Source organism: Bactrocera oleae, chromosome 2, assembly GCF_042242935.1.
Source record: "Bactrocera oleae isolate idBacOlea1 chromosome 2, idBacOlea1, whole genome shotgun sequence".
NCBI classification, from domain to species: domain Eukaryota; kingdom Metazoa; phylum Arthropoda; class Insecta; order Diptera; family Tephritidae; genus Bactrocera; species Bactrocera oleae.
This window is the reverse complement of record NC_091536.1, coordinates 21,032,993-21,046,091: the sequence shown is the minus strand read 5'-3', so window position 1 is coordinate 21,046,091 and position 13,099 is coordinate 21,032,993. Positions and strand designations below refer to the sequence as shown.

The following is a 13,099-nucleotide window of genomic DNA, read 5'->3' as shown; positions in this document are numbered from 1 at the left end:
CGAAAGAAGTACGCACCGATTATTCCACCAGACCAAAAATCTCACTAAACTGTCAATTTATTTGAATCTAATGGTTGTTCATGAATAATTTATAGATTTTCTTCGCACCAGACTCGACAGTTTTGTTTATTTACCGCACCATTCAGATGAAAGCGAGCCTCATCGGAGAAGATGATTTTCTTAAAAAAATCGTTATCGTTTTGAAATTGTTCCATGCAAAATCAACAAGTTCACGACCTTTAGGTTGGTCCAATGGCTTTAGTTCTTGAGTGAGAACAATTTTATGCGGATGCAAGCCCAAATCTTTTCTCAAAACCCGCTAGGTTGTGGTTTGAGACAGTCCCAATTCTTGACGGTCTTGGAATCGGCAAATTGCGGTCTTTAGCGACACTTGCCTGAACGGTAGCAACATTTTCATTATTTCGAGCGGTTCTTTGTCTTATTGACACTTAAACATTATGTTAAGAAACTGTACGCTCGAAATTTTCAACAATTCGACGAATAGCGAGAACAGGTGGACGATTATTACGACCATAAAATGGCAAAAGCAATTTTTAAGTGGATAAGTTTTCTTAAAAACTAAGTACCATATGTGGCCCAGCGCTAATTATGACCTCAGAATATAAACAAAGGGGTCATTGACCCCATAAAACAAAAACAAAGGCTGTTGACTTGGCTAAACGTTAACAAAAGTTTTTGACTTGGCTAAATGTAAACAAAAGGGTCATTGACCTCATAATATGTAAAAACAAGTCACTGACCCTAAATGTAAACAAAGGTTTTGGTCTTGGCTAAATGTAAACAAAATAGTTATTGTAAACAAAGGCAAAATGATTATCAATATCTTTAATTTAAATAGAACAGTTTTTAATACTTTATAAAATAGAAATTGAATCAGATTGATAGGTCAAATAGTTTTCACGCAATCGTGCACGCCAATTGTAAAAACATGGTTTTTAGAAGACGCACCTCAATGTTTTGATTAGCGACTGAACGGGATCGACGCGCTTGTCTATTACCAAAAATCTCTTTGGAACCACTTCGAAAAATCGATTCAAAAGATCCGACCCTCTTAAATTATATTTAAAACTATACAATTTAATCCGTGTACTTCGATAAAGTATCTTTAAGATTTTAATTATATGGGGAAGTCTTGGACTATAATATTCTAGTTAAAGTATTTTTTTAATATTAGGTGAAGTAAACAGTTCGTTCGGTTCTTTATTGATTTTTCAAAAGATAATAACTTTGTGTACATTTTTCCGATTTAAGTCAAATATGCGCCGTTTTGTTCGTAAACTTGTTGCCAACGAGATGCCAACTTCATTACACCCCTCTCGTAGAAGGCTGCGTCCCTATTGGCAAAAAACTCGGAGACCCAATTTTCACAGGCCTCTCTTGAGGCCAACTTCTCACCATTAAGCGAACGCCATGGACAGGAAAAGATGATAATTACTTGGTGCCAGGTCCGGACTATAAGGTGGGTGCATTAGGACCTCCCATCCGAGCTTCCGAAGCTTCTGGCGCGTCACCAAAGACGTGTGTGGCCTGGCGTTGTCCTGATGGAACACAATTCGGCCTCTGTTGATCAAAGATGGCCACTTCTAGATGAGTGCTGCCTTCAAGCGGTCCAGTTGTTGGCAGTAGAGGGCCGAATTGAGATGATTCCTTGCCAATCCCACCAAACACACAGCAAAACCTTCCTGGCCGTCAATCCGGTTGTTGTTGTTGTAGCGACAGAATTCTGCCGAGTTGACAGTCCTTGGCCGGAATAAATCCGGGTCCGTTCCGGTTACGTAGACCCGACTGTCGTGGGAACGGCCGTCAATCCGGTCTTGGCCACCACTTCCCCGAGCTTTGACCGCGACCGTTTGCGCTCGATGTTGGCGTAAGTGACCCATATTTCATCGCCACTCACAATCCGCTTCAGAAACGGATCGATTTTGTTGCGATTCAGCAGCGATTCGCAGATGGAAATTCGGTCCATCATGTTTTTTGCGTTAGTTCTTTGGCACCCAAACATCGAGCTTCTTTTTGAATCCAAGGTTATGCAAATGGTTTCAAACGGTTTTCTGGCTTATCTTTAGTTCCTCAGCAATTAAATAAGCGCTCACGTGACGATCTGTTTCCACTATTTCCATGATTTTATCGCAATTTTCGACGACAGGCCTCCCGACGTTTGGTCCGATGAGTCCAAATTCGAGCTAAAGAATTCAAATGATCGTATCATGGAGGCGGTTCTCTCATGGTTTTTGGTTGTTTTTTAAAATTCGGTGTAGGTAATTTAGTTCAAATCGATGGACGAACGAAATATGTTAATATTCTTAGCGAAAATTTGACAATAAGTGCGGAAAAAATGGATGGGTCGTTTGTCTTACAACAAGATAACGACCCCAAGCTCACATCTCGCCTGGCTACTCACTTTTTTGAAGAAAACTTTATTGAAAAACTGAACTGGCCAGCTCAATCGCCGGATTTAAATCCATTTGAGCATTTGTGGTCACAAACTTGCAGTCATTATTCCTAGAGATGATGCGCCAATGGGACCATATTCTGCATAAATTTTAGAAAATAGGTTCGAAGCATGCCAGAACGTCTTCGAGCTGTAATACAGAGCATAGGTGGGAACACTAATTATTAAGCTACATTTTTTTTGAATTTTTCGCAATTTTATACATTTATGTTTGCCCTTATTTTGAAGTTAAACAAATATATATTTTTGTTTCGATTTTTAGGAAAAGATATATTCATATATAATTTATTACTCAAACACTGATGAAAATAGAATAACATTATATAATTTTTTTACCTATTTATTTGATTAAATCTGCACTGAAAAAACTACTATGAAATTTATAGAAATGTATACTTTCATTTGTCGCATAGTGTATAACAGTTTTAAGTAGGAGTTTAGATATTTTTTTTCAAACAACAAGTGGTGGTGAAATCAAAATCCGCCATTAACAACAAATAATATTGCTGTCACTAAAGAATACACGAAACCAACGAATTGCTGTGCACATACACATCTAGGTGTATGTATTTTCCTGCAATAAAGGTCATATTTTGAAAAATTGCATTGCCGAAAATATCTATAAAAAAGAAAATATTGCATACATTTTTTCTATATTATTATTATTTTATATAAACTCTTTGCAGTCACTAAAACTGACGATCACGTTAAGGTCTATGACGACGTACCAAACTCAGCCGTTGAATTACAAGTCAAAGATAAGGTAAGTAATTTGAATACCTACATTAAAAATTAGTAGCTTAAAGATTTTCAGCGCAGTTAAAGCTTGATGGATTTTTAGCAAGTTCTAAGAGCAATGTTCTTCTAAAAATTCTATTATTTAATTATAGATTAATAATTAATTAGTTAATTGCTCCTTTTGCATTTGCGATAACTAGAAATTTTATATTTCGATCACAATTTGTTGAAAACAAGTTTTCAACAGTTTCGATTTTCTAGAATATTGTATCGATTTTCTCAATTGTATTACTTAATATTATAAATAAAATACCCGCAGTTTCAAAATGATTCCGTTATTTGATGCTCAATTCACGATACATACATTGTGGGCTACGAAGGTAAAAGTGTGAAAGTGCAACATGTTTAGTACACATGACTTAGCGATGCACCAACTTCTTTATTCCTAGTAATAGTTAATAATAGTTAATAGTTCGGCTTACTTGAGCCTTGTGACTGCTTTTCCCTTCTCTAGGTAGCCTTCCGCTCAGTATCTTTGCTGGGCGTAGTGCACTGTTTCGGCTGATTCCAGTTTTCTGGTGGGTAGTGGTCGCACGGTTGCGCTTGTTGTCCGAATTACTCACTTACTGTCTCGATTATCTCGCACACCTTCAATCGGCGGTCTGCCAATACGTAATCGTGTGCTTTTGTCATATTATCTTCAGTGGCCGGCGTTTACAAGGCACTTGCTTGCAGCTACTCAAAAACCGTTGTTCAAGTACCTTGAAACCCATTAAACCAGATTTATACGTTTCCCATCAAAGAGTCACGGTACTCCATATGATCAAATATAACCCGGACTGACAAAAAAAATACATATTTTATTACAAATCTTTATTATCGCCTTCAAAATATGTTCTTGAAGCAATATATGCATGCCAAGCTTAATCCTTTTTCCCACACTTTTCTTATAAGCCTCACCTGGAATGGTTCTTCGTGCCCTCAGCTAATTTTGGTTTTTTTGGTTTTGGCTCAGTTTTGTACCGCCACTCGCTAGATTGTTGGTCAGTTTCGACATCATATGCATAAACCCACGTCTCGTCACCAGTAATGATGCGTTTGATTAATGTACGGTCCACAACTACGAAGTCAAGCAACTCTTTTTCGACTGCTAATCGAAATCAAACGTTGCAATAGATTCAGAACTTTCAGAACAGAATTTATACTTGTGTTTGTGATAAAGTAGACTCCCCAAAACACGTCTGCAATATTTTCAACTATTTCATGCAGCATCCGAATGCTTTTCGTATTCACAGCGCGATTTACGTTCGAAAAACAAGCATCGGAAGTAAAAAAATATAAATATGCAGGATTTTTCTGTTATAATTGTACTGAAAATATCCTTAAAACTTTTTTTTTTTATATTCACCGCTTTATTTATTTTTTTCATTCTTTACTTTAAATCAATAGTTTTTGCGTAAGCTGAATCGACAGGAGCGTGTTGTTGAAGAAGTCAAATTGGTTTTAAAGCCACGTTTCAATAAGAAACAGATCACAAAAGATGACTACAAGGAGATTATGCGCCGAGCTGTGCCAAAGGTTTGTTAAACTTGATGAAAATACAAGATTTTCCATTTCGGTTTTATTTATTAATAATCATCTAATTGCAACACATGCGCAGATTTGTCACAGTCGTTCGGGCGAAATTAATCCTCATAAGATCAAGAATCTGATTGACGCCTATGTGAGGAAGTTCCGTGCAAAGCATAAGAAGTTGAATCTCCTCAATACCGGGCAGGTCAGCAGTGCGGTGAAGTGTGCTGCCTATTTGAAAAAGCTGTAAAAAGAAGCCGCGCATAAACGTATAAGCGGAAGTGGGTATGTACACACATACACCTATATATATAATTGAAATATATATCTTTATAACTTATTTTCAAAAAATTTTCACAGCTGAACGAGTAAGCAAGCAGCTAATACACATAAGTCTTATGGCACATTCATTTAGTAAAACTCCTGCACACACTCTTGCCCACAAAAGCAGATATATCCACCATGTACTTGTATGTGTAAGTTTTGCTCACCGAGCGGCAAATTCTTGGAGATGTGAAATTCGCAAATGAAATGCGTAGAAAATTTGGAGTTGGGCGTATAGTTAATATAAAAAAGAAAAATATTATTACAAAAAAAGAAACAAAAAATTTAAGATTTTAATAGAATTTTCAACTATAAAACACTAACAATTTTACATGAACATGATTTGTAAACAAGCAATTTTCTTTATTTTGTCCTTTTAATTACTTTCAGCGACGCATGGAATGAAGTTTGCTGTTTATTTATTTGCAATTATATTATATTATAGTTATGCACATATACATACATACTTAAAGATTTTTTCCAATTACAATTCAAAACTAAAAATTCAAAAAAAAAAAATTCGTTAAAACCCTATCAGTAATCATAGTGAATATCTGCATATAAATTGTATTGTATACCTTTAAGGCCACTTGTGAAACACTCGCGCATCATACGTATGTGTATACTTGTTTTGCACATACATATAATTATTATGATATTCTTTAAATATACCTACTTTACATTTACGAATACTTGTGTCAAAGCATTATTCACTTATCTTTAATAAACTTCAATAATTGTAATACTTTATCTTATTAATATTTTGTTTTTGTATTCGTAACACAAACTTATTAAAATAACAAGCAGGATGTGACACATCATTTTAAATAATTGCAGAAATTTTGAAATTCAGTAAAATGTACAAGAATATATAATAAAAAATAAAATTAATTAAACTTAAAAGAACACAATTTATTAATTTCCCTAAGATTTTTTTTGCTGTTTCTATAAACTAAGAGTTGTACACCGATATTGTTTTGAGTTGGATTGTTGCTGTTGGCATTGTACTTGCATCTACATATGTATATGAATATATTGGGTATATGGACTTAGTTGTTTGGTTACCGAAAGTACGGCAAATGACCCCAGTTAACGCAAAGTCGAAGTTGTTGCAGCAAATATTTTTGCAAACAAATTAAAAGCCATCTAAATAGTATACAAGAAGTTATTAGTTGACACAGTCAGCGACAAAAATCAATTTAGTAAACTTTGCAACACTGCAAAATCAAGAAAGCAAGCGAAATATTCGTACGTTAGTAAAATATATTATAAATATTTTCTTTACGCTAACTACTTTCAACGGCACTCATATTAAGTAAACTGCTAAATACTGAACGTTTAGATTTGACATTCAAGCGAGGTGACTAGACACTGAAGAAATGAGCACAAGCAAAGAAATTTGGTCGAAATATTGACAATTTCCAGGCAAAATATGTTAATTAGATTTGGATTTGGAAAAGCACTCAATGCTGCAGCTGTGCCAAGAAGCCAAACAAGTCGAAAAAAGGCGTGTGTATAGTAGACATGTGGAATGCGCTAAAACGCTACGCGTGCAACAGCAGAAACCGTTTGAAGTGGCTTAAACGTACTTAATATATCTTTTTTTTAAATGAAAATAATATTAAAAAATATTACCAGTTATCTTGTTGAATAGTTTTGGGTAAACACGATTTTACGTAGTTTTTGAAAATTTTTAGACGTTATTCTTACAGTTAGAAATAAACATGCATATGCAAAAAAGGTGTTACAGATAAATTAAAATAAAATGCTTACCTTACATTTTCTATATCCATCAGCATATTTTAAAAAATCGTTTTTAAAAATTAATGGCCCAGAATAGTTGTATGCCCGCTGGCCTGCTTAAGCATTCAACAGCAACATTCTCCTGCAGTTGAAGCCCCCTTCTAACGGACAAAAAATGCATATCGCGTTATATGTAGCGCTTCTACTAAGAATTTGAGTGTATTTTCATTGCATTCCATTCCAGCAACATTTAGCATTCAGTTTACATTACTTTTTCATTGCAGTTTGCATTTTACTTAACAAACAATTCAATAAAAAATTAATAAATACCTTCCACAAAAGAGCCAATAAGAAGCATGGACGACTACGAGGATCAAAGTGAGATGGATAGGAACACATTTGCCTACACTTATTTGATATTGAATACCATTAACTGTTAACTTCACTCTCGTAGGTATCGTAAGTGAAGTGAATCGCGGTATGATGGCCGGTGGTGGCGGTGGCGCACATCACGCTCGCAACGAAAACACCACTTCCTTTGGTGCTGTAAAAGTTGGTGGTTGGCGGTATGAGGACTCCACACGTTATATCGGTGAATGGGATCAGCGCGGCCAGAAGCATGGTATTGGTCATTTACAATTTCCCGATGGCACACGTTACGACGGCCAATTCTCCGATGGATTGAGTCATGGCCTCGGTTGTCTATGGTTCTCCGATGGCGCTAAGTGAGCTAGCAAATGTTTAAAAAATGTTGAAAATTCGTATTCATACTTATTAATCGTGTTATTAGATACGAAGGTGAATTTATGCATGGTTGGTTCCATGGTCATGGCATATTTTGGCGTTCCGATGGCATGAAATTCGAAGGTGAATTTCGTGGTGGCAAAATCTGGGGACTCGGATTGCTGACTTTTCGCGATTTCACAAATGGCTTTCCGCGCAACGAAGGCTTCTTTCAAGACTGTCGCCTGGTACGTAAGCAACGCTGTCCCGACGTAGTGCAGCGCGCGCAAAAATGTGCGCTTATGGCACGTTCGCTGTGTGACCATCCGTATTAGCCTTAAGCATGCATGCACACATGTACAAAACATACATAATATAACTATACATATATACATACATACTTACATATGCAACAATCATATAAACGATCTGAGCAAATACATACCTGCATATGCATATATGTATGTTCCCATAACAGTCGGTTCTATGGTACCGCAACGAAGTGGACTCCAACTATTGCATCCACAAACAACACTACCAGATCTTTCGCAAAAGTATACACGTTTTTGAAATGCTACTTACTCTCGTAACAACAATATAAACAAAATAATGTTCATCTTATCGTTTACGAATAAACGTTGAAGTAATTAGCCCAAAAATAAAATTAAGAAAACAATGTTTTATTATTTTGGTTTTCTAGTTTATTTTTTTCAGTTCCTTGTAAAATGTGTTTATAAATTAAAATTGCTAATTTTTAAAAACCACTGTGCGCACAAACATACATACATGTACATCTATATAGTATGTACATATGTATATATTGTATGTCCATATGAAATTGTCCGCTGTTTATCTAGTTTATTGCTACATTATTGTACTTGTCTTCGTGAACATTGATGTATATCGAACCTAAAACAAAAACAACACAATCAAGGACGCTTATTCCTATTGAATGTGGCAGCATCCACTTGTCCATGCATTAATTGGCATCGTCTGTGCCCACCAAGAACCAAGCGTTCCGCGTACGTACAGCTGCATTGCGAACCAAGCGCTTATGATCGTCCAGTGCGGCTGCCAGTTCCAGCACAACATCCACTTTATGTGTTAACAGTACATGCGTCGGATATTTGGTAATGTCGTGTAGCAGACTTAAAGCGTATATTCGAACTTTCTGCAAATTGCAAGCAAAGGATTAGAAGCCTTGAATTAAATATTAAATGAAAATGAGTTAGAAAGACGAACGGAACCGAGTATAAAGTAGTGGTTGTTGTTGTAACGGTTACCTAGTCCCCGCTTGGGTGATAAGTTATAGTTTGGTTGTTGTCGAGGTCATATAACGGGAGGCCCAGGATACGAGCTGTTTCGACTGGGTCGATCAGTCATAGGGAAATGGGTGTTAGATAAGTTGGGTTCGTTGGGCATGCAAAGAGGTCGTTAGTATCATGCGGAGACTCATTGCTCGCTGGACATATATTTGGTATGTCGGGGTCTATTCTGGATAAGTAGGATTTTAACCTGCTACAATATCCAGAACGAAGTTGCGCGAGGGTCACTCTGGATTCACGAGGCAACTCGAACTCTACGTCTACTATGGGTGGTGGTTTGACTTCTAGACGCCATTCACCGAGAGGGAGTCGGTGAAGGTGTTGATGGCTCCACTGTGAAGGGCACATAAAGTAGTCTTGAGTAGTTGTATAGTAAGATCTATTATTATAAGTTATTCGCTTTTTCTTGATCAGCGAAAATCAGTATAATAGCTATATGATGGCTAAGAAAAACAAGAAAAAACATTAACTTCGGTTACACTGAAGCTATTGTATAATACGCTTCGCAGGTGCTTTTCTTATAGCATAAAAGTGTATAAAAAGATCTGTAGCTTTGATATTGATCGGTCAGTTTGTAATACAGCGATATGCTATAGTGGTACGATTTGAACAATTTCGATCGTTCAGTTTGTATGGTAGGTATATGCTATACTATAGTTGTCCGATATCGTTTTTGACAAATGAACAGCTTCTTGTAGGGAACAGAACGTGTGCAAAATTTCAGCTCGATATCTCAAAAACTGAGGGATTAGTTCTAGTGAAGGGCGATTTTTACAAAAAATTTTGCCGTTGTACTTACCATAGACTTTTGGTATTTGGACAACTGTACACATCTCGGTATTAAATGAACCAAATGCCTAAGAAAGTACTCATCACGCATTGCAACAAAACGTCCACAAATGTCCAGTGAGATGTAAAGCATTGTCGTGTAATCACAATCCAGCGATTTGAAAAGCAGTGGACCAATCTGAAATCGGTCAGCTAAATAAATTAGCGTTTATAAAATAAAACTTGATTTAAATACCTGTTCAATATTCATTTGCTGCACAGTGTGCGGTGCACTTTTCAGCACAAAAATAAAAGCAATCAGGTAATTTTCGGAATGTGCATTCAGCTTATTACCCAGCTTCGCTAAAACCGTATTGAACAGCTTCTGCCTGTATAGGATTTTCACCTTTGGCAAAAACAGCTGTTCACACTCCATTGCGATGACTTCAAATGCACGTGTTGCAACTGTACATAGGATAGGATGTTCCAACAATTCTGTAAGCTGCAAACAAATTGGTAGTTTATGAAATTATACACTCTTTCCGATACAAAGTACGCACGGTTTCAATAATTTCAGCAGCCAAGTCACTACCAGCAACAATAAGGCCTTTGGTCATCCACGCCAAAGTATCCACCGCCAGTGTGTTGTCTTCTTTTATTTTGTCCTTCAGTAACAACAGTATCTTATTCAAATTACTATGGTTTTGTTCATTGTCATCCATGCGATTAACCATACTGCAAAGCAACTGACATGCAACGGTACGCAATTTCTCCTTATCTTCACCCGCTTGATTAGCGCTCAACGATTGTTGCGTCAACTCGGTGAGCAGCCATTCGAAAAACTCATCCAGACTAATGTCCTGATGCAAGCGACCCAGCAGGCCTTTGGCGACATACAAATGTGCGGCAGACTGTAATTTCAACTGCGGTAAGTATTCCGTGGCAATTACATATTGTTCGGAAATAGACAAATGTTGTTCAATACGACAAATTGCTGTGGCGATTTGTTCTAAAGCAGGTATACTGAGAGCTACCGCTCCCAGTGCCAACTCCACCAGCTTTGCAATAAGACAATTATTGTTCTGCAGCTCGACGATTAGACGTGTATCGTCGCTATTCAATAGCATATTAACCGCTTCAAGCGCTAACAATTGTACATCTTGTGGTATATTTTGACCGAATGCATAATGCCATACTAAATCTAGTACTCGCGATGTGAATGCCGCATGTATGACCAGGCGCAACAAATGCTGGAATACTTTACGCTTTACGAAATTCGAATAAATGGCAAAATTTCGTATTAAAACATCAATGCAGTTGGATTGCATTTCAATTGGATACAAAGCGCCCAGCAATTCCAACAGCTCTATGCACTCCATCTCGAGTGAGTCGTGTGTGATTAGCTGTATAAGTACTTTGTAGAGGAGGGCACGATTTTTTTCGCTAATTAATGGCACACTCTCGGTCAATACGCTTAGTGCGGAGTTTTTTAAATCAATATTTTGTTGTTGAACATCAGCGTCTATATTAATTCGTAGTATTGTAATAATATCCGCATGAATTTGATCGCATGTAGTTCGATTGAGCTTCTCTAAACAATCGCGTATTGCAACTATTTTAAATAGCTGTGCTACAATTGCGTACACTTTAAGACGTTGCTCTTCATTGTACGCAGCTACCTTGTCGCCTTCGCCATCACCAATAGTGTTTAGTTTCAATAAAAAGGTATTAAGTATACGATCGCCAGCGAAAAGTGGATCGCCGGCGACACATACCAATGCGATGGCCGTGGATGGATTGTACAGACGTTGATTGACGTCACTTAGATGAGTTAAAATTGTACCTAGCACCTTGGTTTGGTAACTGTGACTGATATCTGGCGTTTTATAGGCCTGCTCCAAAATGGTTCGCAATAGAACAAGTCCTGCGGAAACAATATCCGAATTACCGGCTCCTGGGAAAATTTCCGATTTCAACGATGTCCAGATCACATCGAAATGATCCGATATTGATTTAGTTGTAAAATTTACTGCCGCCTTGCGCTGTAATTTTACGAGTCGTTGATAATATTAGTTAAAAATAAAATTTACAATTTTACCAAAAGTTCCAACGAATCCAATTTGGCCTCTATCAAATCGCTTTCCAGTTTGTCCAAAGCCAAAGGTACCAACCATTCAATGAATTCCGGCGATGCCACCAAACAATCCGATAATTTAGCAGCCAACTCGTCGCGAGAAATATTACTAGGGTCCTCCCGGCTCGGAGTAAAATCAATGGGGAAATAGCAAGCAAATATTTCAAACATTTCTTCGGCCAAATGCAACAGCGAAAAATGCTTGATCAAATCTGGCATAAAAGTAAATATAAAATCTAAATTACGTGGATCACGTTCTCCATCGATGGAATTTATCAAACCATACATGAAATCGCCACCCATTTGCTTGAGTTCTACGTTACAAAAAACGAAACATACTAATGGAGTTAAGTGATAGAGTTAATATTAAAATAACTACCTTTATCATATCGCTGGGAAGCCAACTGCAATATCTTGAACCACTTTCCACGTTCGCCTCGTTGATGTGACTGACAACTGCTATGCTTAAAAAATGTGTTAAAAATTTTCGGTACACTTTCTGCGGCCAATTCCGTCATTTCCAATAAGGCATGTATGCCCTCAATCACAGCAGGTAACACACTGTGATGATCTTTTAGCCGATCCGTGTAGAAAGCTGTAAGGAACTCGATTTGTTTCGAATTAAGGTGATCTTTTGGCAACTGTTGAAGCACATTGGATAAAAGCTGTGTTCCTTTAATCCGTTGTTCTAAGGTAGTTGATGTTAGAGCGAAACCCATTTGCTCCACAACATATGATACATCATATATGCCCTTGGCTATATCTAATCACAGACAAACACTTAATAATTACACCCAATATACCATAATAAAGCACTTACTTGTACTAACATTGGCTGCAGCCTGCTGCAGTGCCGCCTCACTAACGAATGCTTCCTCTATACCATCCTGTGTTAAAGGTGTCATTTCAATATATCTTCAAGTAGCAATCGGAAGAGTTTATAAGACTGGATATATCCTTTTATTTACAGTAAATAAAGAATTAAAGTTGTCCAAAATGTGCACCAAAAATGTCATATGGGTTCGATATAAAGAATTAATCGTTAGAGATGTCAGTTTTGCTATGAGAAAGTGTTTTCAAGCACTTAAACCCCGTGCTTAAATACTGGCATGTGAACTGCTTATCGTTTATTATTAGTTTAATATAAGTAAATGCATTGCGAATTATAAATTATGAAGATTTGTTGACTGCAGAGCGATATTATTGGAAACATAACATCAAACATCAGTTTTAGTTTATGCATATAGGACTAATATTGTAACATGGAGTATCCGGGTAAAAGCAAAATAGATTATTCCA

At 36.9% G+C, this 13,099-nt stretch overlaps 3 protein-coding genes across 3 annotated transcripts in view; 2 read left to right on the top strand and 1 right to left on the bottom strand.

Annotated features, from left to right (window-relative positions):
* LOC106616628 (uncharacterized) overlaps nt 1-5,866 on the top strand; it is a 28,680-nt gene extending 22,814 nt beyond the window's left edge. The window contains exons 4-7 of the mRNA XM_014233379.3: nt 3,160-3,236; nt 4,661-4,789; nt 4,872-5,068; nt 5,144-5,866. Coding sequence (XP_014088854.3) covers nt 3,160-3,236; nt 4,661-4,789; nt 4,872-5,033 — 368 coding nt within the window. The 3' untranslated portion in view covers nt 5,034-5,068; nt 5,144-5,866. The remainder of the gene's footprint in view (nt 1-3,159; nt 3,237-4,660; nt 4,790-4,871; nt 5,069-5,143) is intronic.
* Nucleotides 5,867-6,913: 1,047 nt separating this feature from the next.
* On the top strand, nt 6,914-8,249 carry rtp (MORN repeat-containing protein retinophilin). The gene is made up of 3 exons (XM_014233385.3): nt 6,914-7,228; nt 7,305-7,575; nt 7,641-8,249. Exons 1-3 carry the CDS (start codon nt 7,207-7,209, stop codon nt 7,906-7,908), a joined length of 561 nt encoding a protein of 186 aa, XP_014088860.2. The 5' UTR covers nt 6,914-7,206; the 3' UTR covers nt 7,909-8,249.
* Nucleotides 8,250-8,251: 2 nt separating this feature from the next.
* Mms19 (MMS19 nucleotide excision repair protein) lies at nt 8,252-12,848 on the bottom strand. The gene is made up of 7 exons (XM_014233380.3): nt 12,621-12,848; nt 12,180-12,563; nt 11,765-12,114; nt 10,227-11,708; nt 9,923-10,168; nt 9,698-9,865; nt 8,252-8,744 (listed from the first exon to the last, which is right to left on the bottom strand). Exons 1-7 carry the CDS (start codon nt 12,703-12,705, stop codon nt 8,553-8,555), a joined length of 2,907 nt encoding a protein of 968 aa, XP_014088855.2. The 5' UTR covers nt 12,706-12,848; the 3' UTR covers nt 8,252-8,552.
* Between the last annotated feature and the right edge of the window lie 251 nt (nt 12,849-13,099).

Coding starts and splice junctions, on each gene's coding strand:
- rtp (XM_014233385.3), top strand. CDS start 7,207: ATGGACGACTACGAGGATCAAA. Junction 7,229..7,304: donor GGACGACTACGAGGATCAAA/GTGAGATGGATA, acceptor TCACTCTCGTAG/GTATCGTAAGTGAAGTGAAT. Junction 7,576..7,640: donor TGGTTCTCCGATGGCGCTAA/GTGAGCTAGCAA, acceptor TCGTGTTATTAG/ATACGAAGGTGAATTTATGC.
- Mms19 (XM_014233380.3), bottom strand. CDS start 12,705: ATGACACCTTTAACACAGGATGGTATAGAGGAAGCATTCGTTAGTGAG. Junction 12,115..12,179: donor TTCCCAGCGATATGATAAAG/GTAGTTATTTTA, acceptor TTTGTAACGTAG/AACTCAAGCAAATGGGTGGC. Junction 10,169..10,226: donor CTGCTGAAATTATTGAAACC/GTGCGTACTTTG, acceptor ATTTGTTTGCAG/CTTACAGAATTGTTGGAACA.